This window comes from Tachyglossus aculeatus, chromosome 2, assembly GCF_015852505.1.
Source record: "Tachyglossus aculeatus isolate mTacAcu1 chromosome 2, mTacAcu1.pri, whole genome shotgun sequence".
NCBI lineage: Eukaryota > Metazoa > Chordata > Mammalia > Monotremata > Tachyglossidae > Tachyglossus > Tachyglossus aculeatus.
In genome coordinates this window covers 43001502-43019032 of record NC_052067.1, presented here as the reverse complement: position 1 = coordinate 43019032, position 17531 = coordinate 43001502, and the positions used below count along the sequence as shown (strand labels likewise).

At 43.4% G+C, this 17531-nt stretch overlaps 1 protein-coding gene across 14 annotated transcripts in view; it reads right to left on the bottom strand.

Annotated features, from left to right (window-relative positions):
• The window catches only part of ARPP21 (cAMP regulated phosphoprotein 21), a 177744-nt gene that overhangs the window by 62019 nt on the left and 98194 nt on the right, over window positions 1-17531 (bottom strand). For all 14 annotated transcript variants that reach the window (XM_038760093.1, XM_038760085.1, XM_038760098.1 and 11 more), the window contains 2 exons: window positions 13910-14139; window positions 3001-3231 (listed from right to left, as the gene is read on the bottom strand). In XM_038760093.1, coding sequence (XP_038616021.1) covers window positions 3001-3231; window positions 13910-14139 — 461 coding nt within the window. The remainder of the gene's footprint in view (window positions 1-3000; window positions 3232-13909; window positions 14140-17531) is intronic.

Genomic DNA, 17531 nt, shown 5'->3' with positions numbered 1-17531 from the left:
TCTACTAGACTGTAAACTCCTCTGCTAGATTGTAAACTCCTCCACGATATTGAAAGGTTCTTGAGGGCAGGAATCACATCTACCAATGATATTGCAGTGTACCCTCCCTCTCGAGTGCTTAGTACTCTGCATAAAGTTAAAGCACTCGATAAAAACCATTGACATAATGGCTAGAATATGGGTATGGGAGTCATAAAGTCATGGATTTTCCTCACAGTATTTTTTCCCTTTCCTCCATCACTTGTCTGTTACGTGGCCCTGGGTAAGTCACTTCACTTCTCTGCTCCTCAGATACTTCATCTATAAAACGGGGATTGAGACTGTGAGCCCCATGCGGGACAGGGACTGTGTCCAACCCTATGTGCTTGTAACAACTCCGGTGCTTAGAACAGTGCCTGGCACCTAGTAAGCGCTGAACAAATACCACAGTTATTATATTATTATCATTACTAATAATGTGATATGGTATGGGATGGAAGAAAATGTCTAAGCTTCTACTTTTTTGACCTTGAATCCCAATGTACACATTCCAAGATTTCACTTACACATTCTATAGGCCTTTTCTTGTTTTGTAAACCTCAAATGACATGGCTATCTAAATTTGGCTGCTAATAACAATAATCATAAAAGTCAGATTTTTCAAGCACTTACTACTGTGAGCCCACTGTTGGGTAGGGACTGTCTCTATATGTTGCCAACTTGTACTTCCCAAGTGCTTAGTACAGTGCTCTGCACACAGTAAGCGCTCAATAAATATGATTGATGATGATGATGAAATTCTAGGGTAGAGTCAGGATAACTAGTTTGGACACAGTTCCTATCCCACTGTTGATGGGATAGGCTCCTGTGATGTTCTCCTGGTGCAGATTCCTGGACCCTGCTGAAATTTCTCTTTGCAAATAATAATGATAATAATAATTCTGGTATTTGTTTAGTACCCACTGTGCACTAGGCACTCTACTATGCACTGGGTTGGATACAGGTAAATCGGATTAGATGCAGTCCCTGTCCCACATGGGGATCACAGTCCCAATCCCTATTTTACAGATGAGGGAACTGAGGCACACAGAAGAGAAATGACTTGCCCAAGGTCACCCAGCAGACAAGTGGTAGATCTGGAATTAGAACACAGGACTGTCTGGATTCCCAGGTCTGTGCTCTAACCACTGCACCTCGTTGCTTCTTATCTTACCATAGAGAGTATTTTCAGGATTGATCAAAAACTATGTGGCTTTGCTCAGCTCTTTCTCCCTATTTCACTGACAGGATTATAGATGAAAATGCACACAAAACCACGGCTCTTATTTCAGAGGTGCTGTTCCGTTCTGTCCTCCGCAGTGTGCTTGTCAAGACTTTTGAGATGAATCAGGCAGGCTTCAGCTACTAGTACATGGTGCAGAGCAAAGGCACAGCTCCCTCCTTGTTGCCAACTTGCACTTCCCAAGCACTTAGTACAGTGCTGTGCACACAGTAAGCGCTCAATAAATACGATTGATTGATTGTTTCCTATCTGAAATCACTCTGTCTCAATTAAAAGGGACAATACTTAAACCAAGTAGCAGAAGAAGAGCGAGTTTTGAAAGAATCCTCAACCTTGCACATGCTACAGAGTCCTCCAGGTTTTTTAACTGAGTCTATACTTGTTCCAAAAAATAATCACCACAGATTTCTTCATGAAACATTGGAATGAGGGAAAACCAGGCTGTTGGCATTTGAGAAACATCCCTGCACCCTCTGCCCACAAATCGAGCCTGAAATTAAATCTCTTCTGAGTTCCCTAAAAAGTCGGCTATCAAGTGAAATTTCAGGAAAGTCAGCTCTGTCCCTGAGGATTCACTATCAGAACAATTGGAAACTTTCACTCAGACCTTGACTAGGATTCTGTTATATTGTTCTTTCCAAGTGCTTAGTACAGTGCTCAACATGGGAAGCAGCAGATAGAGCACGGGCCTGGGCATCAGAAGGTCATGGGTTCTAACCTCGGCTCTCCTGTGTATCTGCTATGTGGCCTTGGGCAAGTCACTTCACTTCTCTGGGCCTCAGTTACCTCATCTGTAAAATGGGGATTAAGACTGTAAGCTCCATGTGGGACAGGGACTGTGTCCAACCTGATTAACAGCTCTATCCAAGTGCTTAGAACAGCATCTGGCATATAGTAAGCACTTAACAACTATCCTTTTTTTTCCAAAAAAAAAAGAATCTTAGAAAAGCGATATGGCGATTTCGCTACAATGCAATTCTGATGTCTGCTTGTCTCCATCTGGAAGGAGTTATCCTTTCGGTAGGAAGTCCTACTCAGTCATAAGGACTCTGGCTGCTCAGAGAATCAACTAATTCCTTCCTTCCCCCTGCACCCACAAAACAGTAGACAATCTTGCCCAGTGGAAGCCTAAAGGCCTTGGACACCCAACTGGACTCTGTGGAATTCCCAGAGTCCTTCAGCATCCTGAGGAATTCTGGGAAATAGCTGGAGATAGAGGCCTGCTTGACTAGACTACTTAATTACTTGAGAAGCAGCATGGCATACTGGATGGAGCACAGGCCTGGGGTTCAGAAAGTCATGGTTCTTAACCTGGCTCCACCATTTATCTGCTGTGTGAACTTGGGTAAGTCACTTCTCTGGGCCTCAGTTACCTCATCTGTAAAATGGGGATTGAGACAGTGAGCCCCCTGTAGGACAGGGACTGTGTCCAACCCGATTTGCTTGTATCCATCCCAGCACTTACAACACTGCCTGGCACATAATAAGCGCTTAACAAATCCCATAATTATAATCATCATTAGAGATGGGCATTCCTCTAGCCCTATGGTTTCCTCTCAAGACAGATGGGAAAGGGAGGTCCAAGATGGAGCAGAAAGAGGCCAAGCAGATTCCCAGGGGAGGTGTCTATAGAGAAGGAAGAAGGTTGACTTAATAGACACTCCCTCCCGGACCAGCATCGGGGAGGGGAGAATCCCCAGTGGGAGCACTGGGTGACCAGAAGGCCCTACGACACTGACCTGTGTGCGGATTGAGGAGGATGCTGCCTGGTGGGATACCCGCAGCTTCAAGTGGAAGCAAGATGTAGCTGGTGTTTCCGGGAGCTACCTGGCCTCCCAGGCTGTTCTCCGGATAAGGCCCGCCTCCTGTCGTGGCAGCTGGAACTCCGGGGCCCATGGGTGCCCCTTGGAGAGGCTGATGGGTCCGTGACAGAGATCCCGAAGAGCCCGTGCTGCTGGGAGACTCAGAACCTGGAACGGCGAGACACAGAGATGAAGATGGGTGCTGTCCTCTCATTATAATAATAATAATTATGATACTGATTAAGCGCTTACTTGAGGGCAAACACTATTCATTCATTGAATCGTATTTATTGAGCGCTTACTGTGTGCAGAGCACTGTACTAAGCACTTGGGAAGTACAAATTGGCACCCTATAGAGATGGTCCCTATCCAACAACAGGCTCACAGTCTAGAAGGAAGAGACAGGCATGTGGACAGGTGTCATCATCAGAACAAATAGAAATAAAGCTAGATGCACCACATTAACAAAATAAACAGAATAGTAAATATGTACTAGTAAAATAAATAGAGTAATAAATCTGTACAAACATATATACAGGTGCTGTGAGGAGGGGAAGCAGGTGGGGCAGGGGGGATGTGGAGGAGGAGAGGAAAAAGGGGGCTCAGTCTGGGAAGGCCTCTTGGAGGAGGTGAGCTCTCAGTAGGTCTTTGAAGGGAGGAAGAGAGCTAGCTTGGCCTATACAAGCTAATCAGGATGGACAAAGTCCCTGTCCCATGAGGGGCTTACACTCTTAATGTCCATTTTACAGATGAGGCAAGTGAGGCACAGAGAAGTGGATTGACCTTGGGCAAGGTCACAGAGCAGGCACGTGGTGGAGCCGGGATTAGAACCCAGGTCCTTCTGGCTCTCAGGCCCGTGCTCTATCCACTAAGCCACACTGCTTGACGGTAAGCTCGTGCTGGGTGGGGAATCTGTCTACCAACTCTGTTCTATTGTACTCTCCCACGTGTTTAATATGATGCTCTGTGCTCAGTAAGTGCTCAATAAATATCACTGATTGATTGACCGATTGTCAGCCGACCCCACTGGGCAGCTAGAGAAGAGGGATGACATGCAAGATCAAACCCTGGGAGATGGCAAAAGAAACAAAAGCCTCTCTGGACATTCATTTGTTCAGTTCAATTCACTAGTATTTATTGAACGCTTAGTGTGTGAAGAACACTGTACTAAGGGCTTGGGAGAGTACTCATACCCCCAACCCAAGAGTTAAGTTATTATCAGCGACAACAGTCATAATAGCAATGTCAGCCAAGTGTTTTTTGGTTTTATTAATGGTATTTTTTAAGCACTACACTATGTGCCAGAGACCATATTAAGTGAGAAGCAGCGTGGCTTAGTGTCAAGAGCACGGGCTTGGGAGTCAGAGGTCCTGGGTTCTAATCCCAGCTCCGCCACTTGTTTGCTAGGTGTGACCTTGGGCAAGTCACTTTACTTCCCTGTTTCCTCTGTTAACTCATCTGTAAAATGGGGATTAATAGTGTGAGCCCTACATGGGACAACCTAATTACCCCTGTATCTACCCCAGTGCTTGCACATATTAAGCGCTTAACAAATACCATTATTATTATTATTATACAAGCTAGTCAGGTTGGACACAATCCATGTCCCACATGGGGCTCACAGTCTTAATTCCCATTTTATAGATGAGTTAAACTGAGGCAGAGATAAACTATGTGCCTTGCCCAAGTTCACACAAGCAGCCATGCAACAGATCTAGGATTAGAACCAGCATGGCCTAGTAGATAGAGCTCGTGCCTGGGAGTCAGTAGGACCTGGATTCTAATCCCGACTCTGCCACTTGTCTACTGTGGGACCTTGGGCGAATCACTTCACTCCCCTGTGCCTCAGTACCTCACTTTTAAAATGGGGATTAAGACTGTGAGCCCCATGTGGGACACGGACTGTGTTCACCCTGATTATCTTGTATCTACTCCAGTGCTTACAGCAGTGCCTGGTACAGAATAAGTGTTTAACAAATACCAAAAAAACCCAAAACCAAAAAATCCAAAAAACCCAGCACCCCTGACTCAGTCAGTCGGTCAGCCCACTGTATTTATTGAGTGCTTACTGTGTGCAGAGCACTGCACTAAGAACTTGGGAGAATACAACAGACCCTTAACTATTCTGTGCCTCAGTAACCTCATCTGTAAAATGGGGATAAGAGTGTGAGTCCCATGTGGGACAGGGACTGTGTCCAGCCTGATTGATTCGTATTTACCCCAGTGCTTGGAACAGTGCTTGGCACAGAGTAAGTGCATAACAAGTACCATAATAACAATTATTATTATTAGACAGGTTCCCCGCTGACTCTCAGCCCTGTGCTCTTTCCATCAGGTCATGCTGCTTCCCGTGGGGCAACATATCTTCCTTAATGATGATGATGATGGTATTTGTTAAGTGCTTACTATACAGTGCTCTGCACACAGTAAGTGCTCAATAAATATGATAGAACGAATGTGCCAGCATTGTTCTAAGCCTTGAGGGTTGTCCCTGTAGGAACATACATTCATGTCTGTCGCCCTCCTGGGTACCCTGTCCCCATTTCTAGAAATAGGACTCTCTCAATATATAGAGAGTGCAGGGCTCACACTACTTTATTCAGAAGGAAACAAATGAGTCATGATGATGATAACAGTAATAGAAATAATGGAATTATTGCAATCCACTGTAATGATTGAATTACAGTGTAATTATTGTCATGATCATATTCCCATTCACACTGGCAATGAGAAATCAGGCACACTTGAAGCTGCTGATTACAGGGTTCCTCTGTTAAAATGAAGGCTCAATTCTCCCATCACGGATTCCCCTACTCTGAGATCACAGTTTATTGTATCATTGAAGGCATAGAGAGAGGGAACTGGAGGGGAAAGGAAAAACGTAGACGATGGAAGGGTAAACGGAATCCTTCCTACCTAAATGGGAAATAGAAAACAAGGGGCCTTGTTCAACAGAGGGTTCTGGCTTTAAGGGTTTATGAACACTTTGTACTGGATGAGAAAATTCTAATCAATCTATCAATGGTATTTATTGAGCACTTACTGTGTGGAGACAGCAGTCGATCAATCAATCAATTAATGGGATTTACTGAGCGTTCATTCTGTGTGGAGCACTGAACTAAGCATTTGAGAGAGGACTATAACAGCATTATTCATTCATTCAATCATATTTATTTAGCACTTACTGTGTGCAGAACACTGTACTAAGCACTTGGGAGAGCACAATATAACGATAAATGGACACATTCGCTGCCCACAGTGAGCTTATTGTCTAGAGGGGGAGATGGACATTAATATAAATAAATTACAGGTATGTACATAAGTCCTACGGGGCTGGCATAGGGATGAATAAAAGGAGAAAGTCAGGGTGACACAGACGGTATTGGGAAAAAAGGAAAGGAGGCTTAGAATTATGTTCCATTCCCTTAATGAACCTATAGTTTAGGGGGGAAGAGCAGTGTCCTAAATGTCTGGGAGAATACAGTAGAGTTGGTAATATTAATAATGATAATAATTGTGGCATTTGTTAAGAGCTTACTCGGTGCCAGGCACTGTAGTAAGTGCTGAGGTTGATCCAAGCTAATTGGGTTGGACTAGTCCCTGCCCTCACTGGGGTCACAGTCATCATCCCTGTTTTAGAGTTGAGGTAACTGAGGCACAGAGAAATGAAGTGGTTTGCCCAAGAACACACAGTAGACAAGTGGTGGAGCCAGGATTAGAACTCGTGGCCCATGCTCTATCCACTACACCATGCTGCTCCTCCAGACGTGGGACAACGCCTTAATAAGATTGTTTACTTGTTTTGATGTGTATATATCTATAATTCCATTTATTTATATCGATGCTATTGATGCCTGTTTACTCGTTTTCATGTCTGTCTACCCCCATCTAGACTGTAATTCCACTGTGGGAAGGGATTGTCTCTTGCTGAACTGCACTTTCCAACCACTTAGGGCAATGCTCTGCACATAGTAAGCGCTCAATAAATGGGATTGAATGATTGAATGAATGGTAGACATGATCCCTCCCCTCACAGAAAGAGTCTTTGTGGAACTGAGGCATTTCCAACATGTTGGGAATTTCTACTAACGTCTGCTGCCACACACGTGTGATTTCTGGAGGTAACTGTAAGGTCCTTGAGGTCAGGGTTTGTATCTGCAACCTCTATTATACTGTGCTTTCCCAAGTGCTTAGTACAGTATGCAACACCCAGCAAGCGCTCAATAAATACCACTGACTGGTTGGTAGCAGTTTCACCTTTCTGGGACCTGACCGAAAATAGGGAATTTACAGGTTCCCTGAGAGCCAAATGTTAGACAAATAGGAAGGGGAAGAGAAGCAGCATGCGGATAGAGCAAGGATCTGGGAGTTCTAATCCTGACTCTGCCATTTGTCTGCTCTGTGACCTTGGGCAAGTCACTTCATTTCTCTGTGCCTCAGTTACCTCATCTGTGCAATAAGGGATTAAGACTGTGAGCCTCTTGCAGGACATGGGCTGTGTCCAACCTGAGTAATAATAATAACAATAATAATAATAATGATGATGGTGTTTGTTAAGCGCTTACTATGTGCAAAGCACTGTTCTAAGTGCTGGGGGGTTACAGGGTGATCAGGTTGTCCCACGTGGGGCTCACAATCTTAATCCCCATTTTACAGATGAGGTAACTAAGGCACAGGGAAGTTACTTGTATCTACCCCAGTGCTTAGCACTCTAGACCTTGGGCTCCTCGTGGGCAGGAATGTGTCTGTTTGTTGTTATATTGTACACTCCCAAGTGCTTAGTACAGTGTTTTGCCCACAGTAAGTGCTCAATAAATATGATTGAATGAATGGCACATGGTAAGCGTTCAACAAAGACCATTAAAAAAGGAAATGAAAAAGAGCAGTCCTCTCTATTGGGGATAATAATAATAACTGTGGTATTTCATTCATTCAGTTATATTTATTGAGTGCTTACTGTGTGCAGAGCACTGTACTAAGCACTTGGTAAGTACAATTCAGCAACAGATAGAGACAATCCCTACCCAACAACAGCCTCACAGTCTAGAAGGGGGAGGCGGACAACAAAACAGTAACATCAGTAACATCAAAATAGATAAATAGAATTATAGATATATACACATCATTAATAAAATAGAGTAATAAATATATAAAACTATACACAAGTGCTGTGGGGAGGAGAAGGGGGTAGAGCAGAGGGAGGGTGTAGGGGCAATGGGGAGGGGAGGAGGAGCAGAGGAAAAGGGGGGATTAGTCTAGGAAGGCCTCCTGGAGGAGGTGAGGCTCTAACTGTGTGCCAGGCACTGGGGTGGATACAAGCAAATCAGGTTGGACCCAGTCCCTGTCCCACTTGGGGTTCCCAATTTAAATCCCCATTTTATAGACGAGATAATTCTGCCCAGAGATATGACGTGACTTGCCCAAAGTCACACTGCAGACATGTGCCGGAGACAGGATTAGAACCCAGGTCTTTCTAACTCCCAGGCCCGTGAAATTTCCACTAGGCCACTATGCCCGTGCTTACTCCTGGCACTATCCAGACTATCCCTCCTCAGGGGAGCTCTTGGACAGCTGCCCTGCTGATGCATAACTGCTTTTAGGATCCATTGTCCAACTCACCTGTCTCATTAAAAATCAAACCTCCTGCCTCAGAAAGCAGCCCGTGTTAGAAAAGTGCAGGTTAATTGGAGATTTGCATGATAAACATGAGTTCTAAGAAGGCAGCTCAAGAGGTTTGCTAAGTTATTAACCCCAAATATTGATTTATACCTTTAATAATGTATTTTCCATACCCATTAAAGTCCATAATATAAAAGCAACAGCTAGCGTCATTTGCAAGAGAAAAACAAGTTCTTTTAAAGTGGGTTTTTTTTTTAACCAAATGACAAGAATACAACATTATTACAGGGGAGGGGAAAGCAAAAGTGTGCATTGAAATCGGACCAGGTAACATGTATGTGGTATTGTGCAATCTCAGTCTGAATTTCAGTAGGACGTGACAGGGATGGAGAGAAATTAACCAAAATCACCCCTGGTGACCAAAGGCCTGATCTCCAGGCAAATCCCTTCCCACTGCAATTCTGGAGTTAATTTATCAATAATTAATCAATCAATGGTATTTCCGCCAGCCTAGTGGAAAAAGTAGGGGCCTGGGAGTAAGAGGACCTGGGTTCTAATCCTGACTCTGCCCCTAGTCTGCTGTGTGGCCTTGAGCAAATCATTTAATTTCTCTGTGCCTCAGTTCCCTCATCTACAAAAGTGAGAATTCAAAACCTGTTCTCCCTCCTACTTAGTCTTTGACCCCTACGTGGGACCTGATTATCTTGTATCTACCTCAATCCTTAATAAAGTGCTTGACACATACTACGCACTTAACAAATACTATTACTATCAGTATTATTATTGTTAATATTATTAATAATAGTATTGACTAAGCACTTCCAGGGTACAGAGCACTGAATTAAGGGACTGGGACAGTACAACAGAGTCAGTAGACATGTTCCCTGTCTTCAGTGAATTTACAGTCTAGAAGAAGGGACAGACATCAGTATAAATAAATAAATTACAGCTACAAACATAAGTGCTGAGGGGCTGAGAGTGGGGTGAATACCAAGTGCCCAGTGATCAATGGGTCTGTATTATTTTGGATAGAATATTGATGTCTTCATGATGCTGCTCTGGGGTGGCTTCAGATGAGAAGCAGCATGGCTCAGTAGAAAGAGCACGGGCATTGGAGTCAGAGGTCATGGGTTCAAATCCCAGCTCTGCCAATTGCCAGCTTTGTGACTTTGGGCAAGTCACTTAACTTCTTTGTGCCTCAGTCACCTTAGCTGTAAAAGGTGGATTAAGACTGTGAGCCCCCCCGTGGGACAACTTGATCACCTTGTAACCTCCCCAGTGCTTAGAACAGTGCTTTGCACATAGTAAGCACTTAATAAATGCTATTATTATTATTATGTCAGCTCACTGTAGGCAGGGAATGTCTGTTTATTGTTGTATTGTACTCTCCAAAGTGCTTAGTACAGTGCTCTGCTCACAGAAAATGCTCAAAAACACGATTGACAATGAATGTTAGGTATGTTTCCATTCCAAGAGTGTTTTCAGCTATGCACAAAAGGCTCCCTTTTATTCTCCACTGCAAGAAAAGTAAGGCTCGAAAGTTTGAAAACTGGAAAGAGCTTAAGTTGCATCATTCATCACCAATATCTCCTTGTGCAAAGCAATTAATACAGTCTGCCTGTGCAGAAACAGGCCAAGGAGAATTAGTGGGAAAAAATTCCTATAATTCTTGGTCCACCGTTGTTGGTGTAGAAAAAGAAAATAGAAGATCTAGTCCAGAGGAAAACTTGAGGATGGTGTCCAGGACTCTAGCTAAGGAAAAGATCAAATTACTAAACACACTCTCAAAGTTCTTTGTGTGCAGAAAATACGTCTGTTATATTGTTGTGTTGTACTCTCCCAAACACTAAGTACAGTGCTCTGCACACAGTAAGAGCTCAATAAATATGATTGATTGATTGAAGAAGCAGCATAGCCTTATGGAAAGAGTATGGGTCTGGGTGTCTGAGGACCTGGGTTCTAATCCTGGCTCTGCCACTTTCATGCTGAGTGAATTTGGGCAAGTCACTTCACTTCTCTGTGCCTCAGTTACCTCATCTGTTAAATGGAGATTCAATCCTTGCTCTCCCTCCTACTTACACTGTGGACAGGGACTGAATCTGACCTGATCCTGTTTGTTTAGCCCAGCATTAAGTTCAATGTTTGGCACATAGTAAAGGCTTAATGAATACCGTTGTTGTGATTAATTGGGGAGGCAGGGCAAGGTCTTTAAACTTGACACTCAAGGCCATTTTCACTGAGGTCTATCTGTCGGCAATGTAATTTATATTAATGTCTGTCTGCCCCTCTGAACTGTAAGCTTGTTGAGGGCAGGGAATGTGTCTGTTTATTGTTATATTGTACTCTCCCAAGTGCTTAGTACAGCTTTTTGCACACAGTAACCGCTCAATATATATGACTGAATGAACTTCACCTATTTTTCTATATTTTGATTCCCTGACCCTATCAGACCTGACCACTCTGCTCTCTCAACCACTAAGAGAAATGCAAGTATGTTTTGAATTTTGACACCTCTCTCTTTTAAATCCATTTATCATCCCTTCCTGGAAACCCTCAAACTGAAACACCTAGATTAAGAAAGGAAAAAGAAATTTTTGAATCAGTCTTCAAAGAGAATGTGGCATTCTAGCATTCCTGAAGTGCTTTAACGGTTTCAGAAGAGTGCTGTTTTGAAAGGGATTGGGGGAGTCGGTGCCCCTACGAAATTGATCAATTTAAAATTCAGAAGAGCTCATTTTCTCTCTGTTTTTTAAGTGTGCCATTTAAGTTGCTTAGTTTCTGAATTTAAGGAGATTAAAAAACAAAACAAAAAAGAAACGATTTAAGATCTCTCAGTTTCCACGGGTTTACATTCTCCACCCTCTAATACCTTGGCTTCACCTATCAATCCAACAATGCATAGTATTTATAGAGTGCTTATTATACAGAGTCAGTCAGTCATACTTACCCCAGTTATTATCTCCTGACTCCCAGGACTAAGCTCTTTCCACCAGGCCATGTGGATTCTTACTCTGTGGGACCGAATTTACATCGGGAGAGAAATCGGATGCCAATTTCCACCGTGATCACTTGTTAGGCTTAGGCTGGGGGTGGGGGTTTGAGGAATGAAAACTCTCCTCTTCTGTTACCTCTGAGATGGAATGAAGTTTTCAAATGGCAGAATGCGATTATCTGATTCCCTTTGGGGGTGAATTTGCTTTTTAGAGACCTTAGAAATCTCTGAGATTATGTTTTTGGACTCTGTTCTTCCAGACTGGAAGCTTGTTGTGGGCAGGGAATGTGTCTGTTTATTGTTGTACTGTACTCTCCCAAGCGCTTAGTACAGTTCTCCGCATACAGTAAGTGCTCAATAAATATGATCAAATGAATAAATGAAAGTTCCACACTGAACCCCAGCTCAAATCCGGCCACAGTTTAGATAAATTTGCTTGGCACATAGTAAGCACTTAACAAATACCATCATTATTATTATAAACTTCCCCCTAGACTGTAAGATCGTTGTGGGCAGGGAATGTGTCTACCAGCTGTGTTATATTGTACTTTTCCAAGTGCACAGTACATTGCTCTACATGCAGTAAGTGCTCAATTAATACAACCGATTGATTGATTAATCAAGGTGAGATTCGGTCTGAGAGGCAATCACCAATAACACCAAGAGATGCAAAGTCTCTTCTGCTTTAAACATAGCTCCTATGGTATCCACCACACCACTTAGTACAGTGGTACACTTATGAGTTTATGCCTTTCAAATTTTTCCTTTATATATATATATATATATATATATATTTTTTTTTTTTTTTTTTTTTTTTTTAGGACGTCACATAGTTGGCCCCTACCCTAGAAGACTGGTGGCCAGTCTGAGGAAATAAGGGGTAAAGCTGGTAGGTCTAAAATGGAAAATGGAAAATTAAAGTAACATCTATATGGGCAAAGCCAACTTCAACAAGAAACCATTTCTTGACATAAAAGAGAACCAACATAAAGCAAACAGATTGCCTTCATCCTTCTGTGGTAAAGAAAAAGTGGTGTATTTTAGAAGCCTGGATCAAGGAAACATTTGATATGCTGTGAGTGTAATAATGAAAATAATAATAATGATAATGATAATAATATGGTATTTATTAAGCACTTACTATGTACCAGACCCTGGGATGGATACAAGCAAATCAGGTTGGACACAAGTCCCTGTACAATAAGGGATTAAAAGTCTTAATTTCCACTTTACAGACGAGGTGAATGAGGCACACGGAAGTTAAGTGTCTTGTCCAAGGTCACACAGCAGACAAGTGGCGGAGCCATGATCAGAACCCAGGCTTGTGCCCTATCTGAAAAGCACTTCTGTACATATTAGCATACATGCAATGAGAATTCTGCCTCAATCCCTCAACCTCCTCCAGAAAACCATAAATAATCAATTGATGGCATTTATTGAGTGCATACTATGCACAGAGCACTGCACTAAGTGCTTAGGAGAGTATAATAAACAAATTTGGCAGACACGTTCCCTGCCCACAATGAGCTTACAGTCTAGAGGGGGAGCTCTGAGTGAGACAGAGACTATTTCCAACCTAATGATCTTGCCCTAACCCAGTGGTTAGTACAGTGCTTGGCACAGATTGAGTGCTTAACAATTTATAATATGTAATTTGAAGGTATGTACAGAAGTATTTTGGGGTTGAGGGTGGGGTGAATATCAAATGCCCAAAGATCAGATACATGTGCGTAGAGGAGGTAGAAGGGAAAAGGAGCCAGATAAAAAAAATGCTTAATTAGGGAAGTCCTCTTTGAGGAGATGTGACATCTACTGAAAGGTTCAACAGCTTAACTTTCTAGAGGAAAGACAGCAAAAAACACCTACAGCGAAGCCAGACAAAGCACCGTTACTGTGGCCCTGGAATGTGAAGTAAATTGGAATATGGGACTCAAAGTTGGGGGAATTCTGGGAGAGGCAGGAGAGGGGCTTTCCTAGAGGTGCCATATTTATTGTGTCTTTAGACTGTAGACTGTGAGCCCCATAGTGAGACAGGGTCGCAAGATACGTTCCCCGCCCGCGACAAACGAAACTCATGGAAGCAAGAGGCCCCTACTAAAATATTGGGATGCGATGAGGTTTAGGAGAAAGAGTATGGGAGTGGGTCCAACCTAATTAACATGTATCTACCCCAGCGCTTTGAACAGCACTGGACACCTAGTAAGCACATAACACATGCCAGAAAAAAACGGCTACCTGTTTTGGAGAGTTTTCCACTGCTCCTATTACTGGAAGAGCTGTCTCCCCTCATTAGCACAGTGATCCCGCCAACGCTGGCCGTCTTGGTTATGGCCGGCTTCAGGTTGCGACTGGAGCTATCGGAGTCCGTGCTGCTCCATGGCCTTTGGTGATCCGACCACTTCCACTCATTCTCCGTGCTGCTGTGCCGGCTGCCGGAAGTCTTTCCTGATCCATCTCGATTACCCCTAGAGCACCACCACCAAGAGATGCATGTTAGACATCGTCAATACCCACAGGGATGCAAGATGGAGGGAAGCTCCTCTCTTTAAATTTTAACAGTGACTGTGGTATTTTTAAGAGCTTACTATGTGCCGGCCGGGGTACATACGAGCAAATTGGGTCGACTACAGTCCCTGTTCCCCATGGGGTTCAAGGTATTAATCCCTGTTTTACAGATGAGGTAACTGAGGTACAGAGAAGTGAAGGGACACGCAGCAGACAAATGGTGGAGGTGGCATTAGAACTCAGGTCTTTCTGACTTCCAGTCAGTCAGTCATATTTATTGAGCAATTACTGTGTGCAGGGCACTTTACTAAGCATTTGGGAGAGTACAATATAATAATAAATAGACACATTCCCTGACCATAAAGAGTTTACAGTCTAGAGGACGAGCTTACAGTTTAGAAGGCCCATGCTCGATCCTCTATCAACACTGGTTTGCTTTTCCCAAGTTCCTGTTCTACACAGCCTGTGCAAGGATCTGGAAGTTAGGTGACTAGGGTTATAATCTCTGCTCTGCCACTATTCCTTTTTTTATTGTATTTGTTAAGCACTTATCAAGTGTCAGACATGGTTCTAGGCGCTGGGGTAGGTATAAGTTAATTAAGTCTGACAGAGAGTCCCTGTGCTGCATGGGGCTCACAGTCTAAGTAGGAAGGTGAACAAGTATTTCCCATTTTACAGTTGAGGAAGCTAAGGCCAAGAAGAGAAGTGATTTGACCAAGGTCACACAGTAGACGAGTGGCAGAGACAGATTCAGAACTCAGATTCTTCTTACTCCCAGGCCCATGCTCTACCTGCTAGGCCATGATGCCTCTCCATGGTGCTTGCCTTCTGTGTGACCTGGGCCAAATCATTTAACTTCTATGAGCCTTGGTTTCCTTATCTCTAGAATAGGTTCTCAATACCTATTCATCCTTCCCACTTAGACTGTGAGCCCTGTGTGAGGCAGGGGCTATTTCCAACCTGATTATCTTGCCCCTACCCCAGTTTTAGTACACTGCTTGGCACAGAGTAAGTGCTTAACAAATGCAACAATTTTTATGATTGTATCAGGGATGGTATAAAATCAGCTGGTCCATCTCAGCCACTAGAAACAGTCAGATTAGCCTTTTAGGTGGCCAAGTTAATATCCTTGCAGGCGAGGGAGAAGCAATGGATCCTATCAAATCCAATCACCAGTCTCTTCTTTTACTTCCTGTGAAAGTCCAACAACCCCATCTTTAGGAGGAAACTCGGATCGGTCCCCTTGTAAGAAGCCCACTCAGTTTCCATGTATCCAAGACTAACTTGGGTCTTGAGCTTTCAATCTCCAGCAAGGAGCAGGGCATTGACCTGCAAAATCAGCCCCTCACCTTCTAGTTAAATCATGGAGAGCCGAGCAAATTGAGTGGCAGGTGGGGCTTAGGCCAGATATTGTATAGCCTCACACAGGCCTGATGTCTGATGGAGTTTAAGGGCAAGAGGTGGAGCATGGGAGAATTAGTATCTGGAAGAGAAGATGATGTTTTCATTAAGTAAAAGGACCTGAACCTTCTGTACCTGACAGTAGGATGACTTCACCCCCTCCACCTTAAAGCATTCTGATTTTCAAAACATCCAACAGGGAATAATAATAATCATAATGATGGCATTTATTAAGTGCTTACCTTGTGCAAAGCACTGTTCTAAGTGCTAGGGAGGTTACAAGATTATCAGGTTGTCCCACGGGGAGCTCACAATCAATCCCCATTTTACAGAAGAAGTAACTGAGGCACAGAGAATTTAAGTGACTTGCCCAAAGTCACACAGCTGACAGTTGGCAGAGCCGGGATGACCACTGACTCCAAAGCCTGTGCTCTTTCCACTGAGCCACGCTGCTTCTCACTGAGCAGCATGACCTAGTGGAAAGAGCATGGGCCTAAGTATTACAGCAACTGAGTTCTAATCTCTGCTCTTCCCCTTGACTGCGGGGTGACCTTGGCAAACCACTTAAATTTTCTATGCCTCAGTTCCTCATCTGTAACATGGGGATTCAATACCTGTTCCCCCTCCTACGTAGACTGTAAGCCCCATGTGGGACAGGGACTGTGTCTGAATGGATTAACTGGCTCCTACCCAAATAGGCTGTAAACTAGTTGTGGGCAGGGAAGAGTCAATATTGTACTCTCCCAAATGCTTAGAACAGTGCTCCACACATCGTAAATGCTCAATAAATACAATTGAATGAATGAATGAATACCCAGGTCTTAGAACAGTGCTTGACACATTGTAAGCACTTAACAAATACTATTATTATTATTATCATCATTATCATCAATGATGGAGAGATTGTGCATCTCAGATGAAATGTTTTAAGGAAATCAGAAGAAACTGAAATGATCTGTGGGCTACAAAATACCCACTGGCTTCAAATCCAAACAAACAAATTACATAAATGGAGATCACCGAGCTTCCTGGCCAAAACCCAGGATCTTAAGGTCTATATAAAAACCACATGTGCTATCAAAAGAGAATGAAATTTACATTTTCATCAGTTTCCCACCTGTCAAAAACTCATTTCAATCCCATTTTCAAAAGTTTCCCCTGAATGAAAAGCAGAGGTGAATTTTTTTTTCTATCAGCGCAAACAACTTATCACTAAGAGACCTTGAAAGGTTGGCACATCTTTGCAGAAGAAGAAAATTCAAGTGGGGGTGGTAAGAAGTGGGTGGAGAGGAGAGTAGGCCGGATTTCAGAAGAACGTGGGTTGACTTGAAGTCTTCCTTATTAACATGTGGGGGTGATTTGGGGCACTGGGGAGGGCACAGCACAGGTACCCAAAATCAAACGTTGAACTATCTTCCTTTTCATTTCCCTTTCCTTTTCAGGATGATTCAGGAGAAGGACCTTGGAGGCCTGGATTAGGAAAGGAAATGTGTGAGGGGAAGAGGACTTCTGAAGGAGAAAACTCCTGAGCCCATGGGGAGAGTATGGTCCTAAACAGAGTAGGGTACAGGAGGTCAGGTCAGGCCCACAGATGTCCTCATGATCAAGCTTGTATTTTAGCTAGTGCATTCTAGGGAGAGGCGGCAAAATTAGCAACTGGTCAAGAGTGAGGGACTATGCATCCCTTAGATGCCCATGATTTAGTCCTTATTCTGCTCTATTGTTTATTAATTCAATTGTATTTATTGACCGGTTACTGTGGGCAAAGCACTCTACTAAGCACTTGATGGGTCCCAGGAGAAGGTAGGGTCACCTGAAACAACTCAAAGGCAACTAAATTGGAAGAAATCCTCTGGACAAATGCTGAGGGAGAAAATCCCCTCCCTCCTACCCAATCACTTCCCACTCCCAGGAAAAAAGAAGTAGTCCATCAACCTAGGGGAGATGTAAT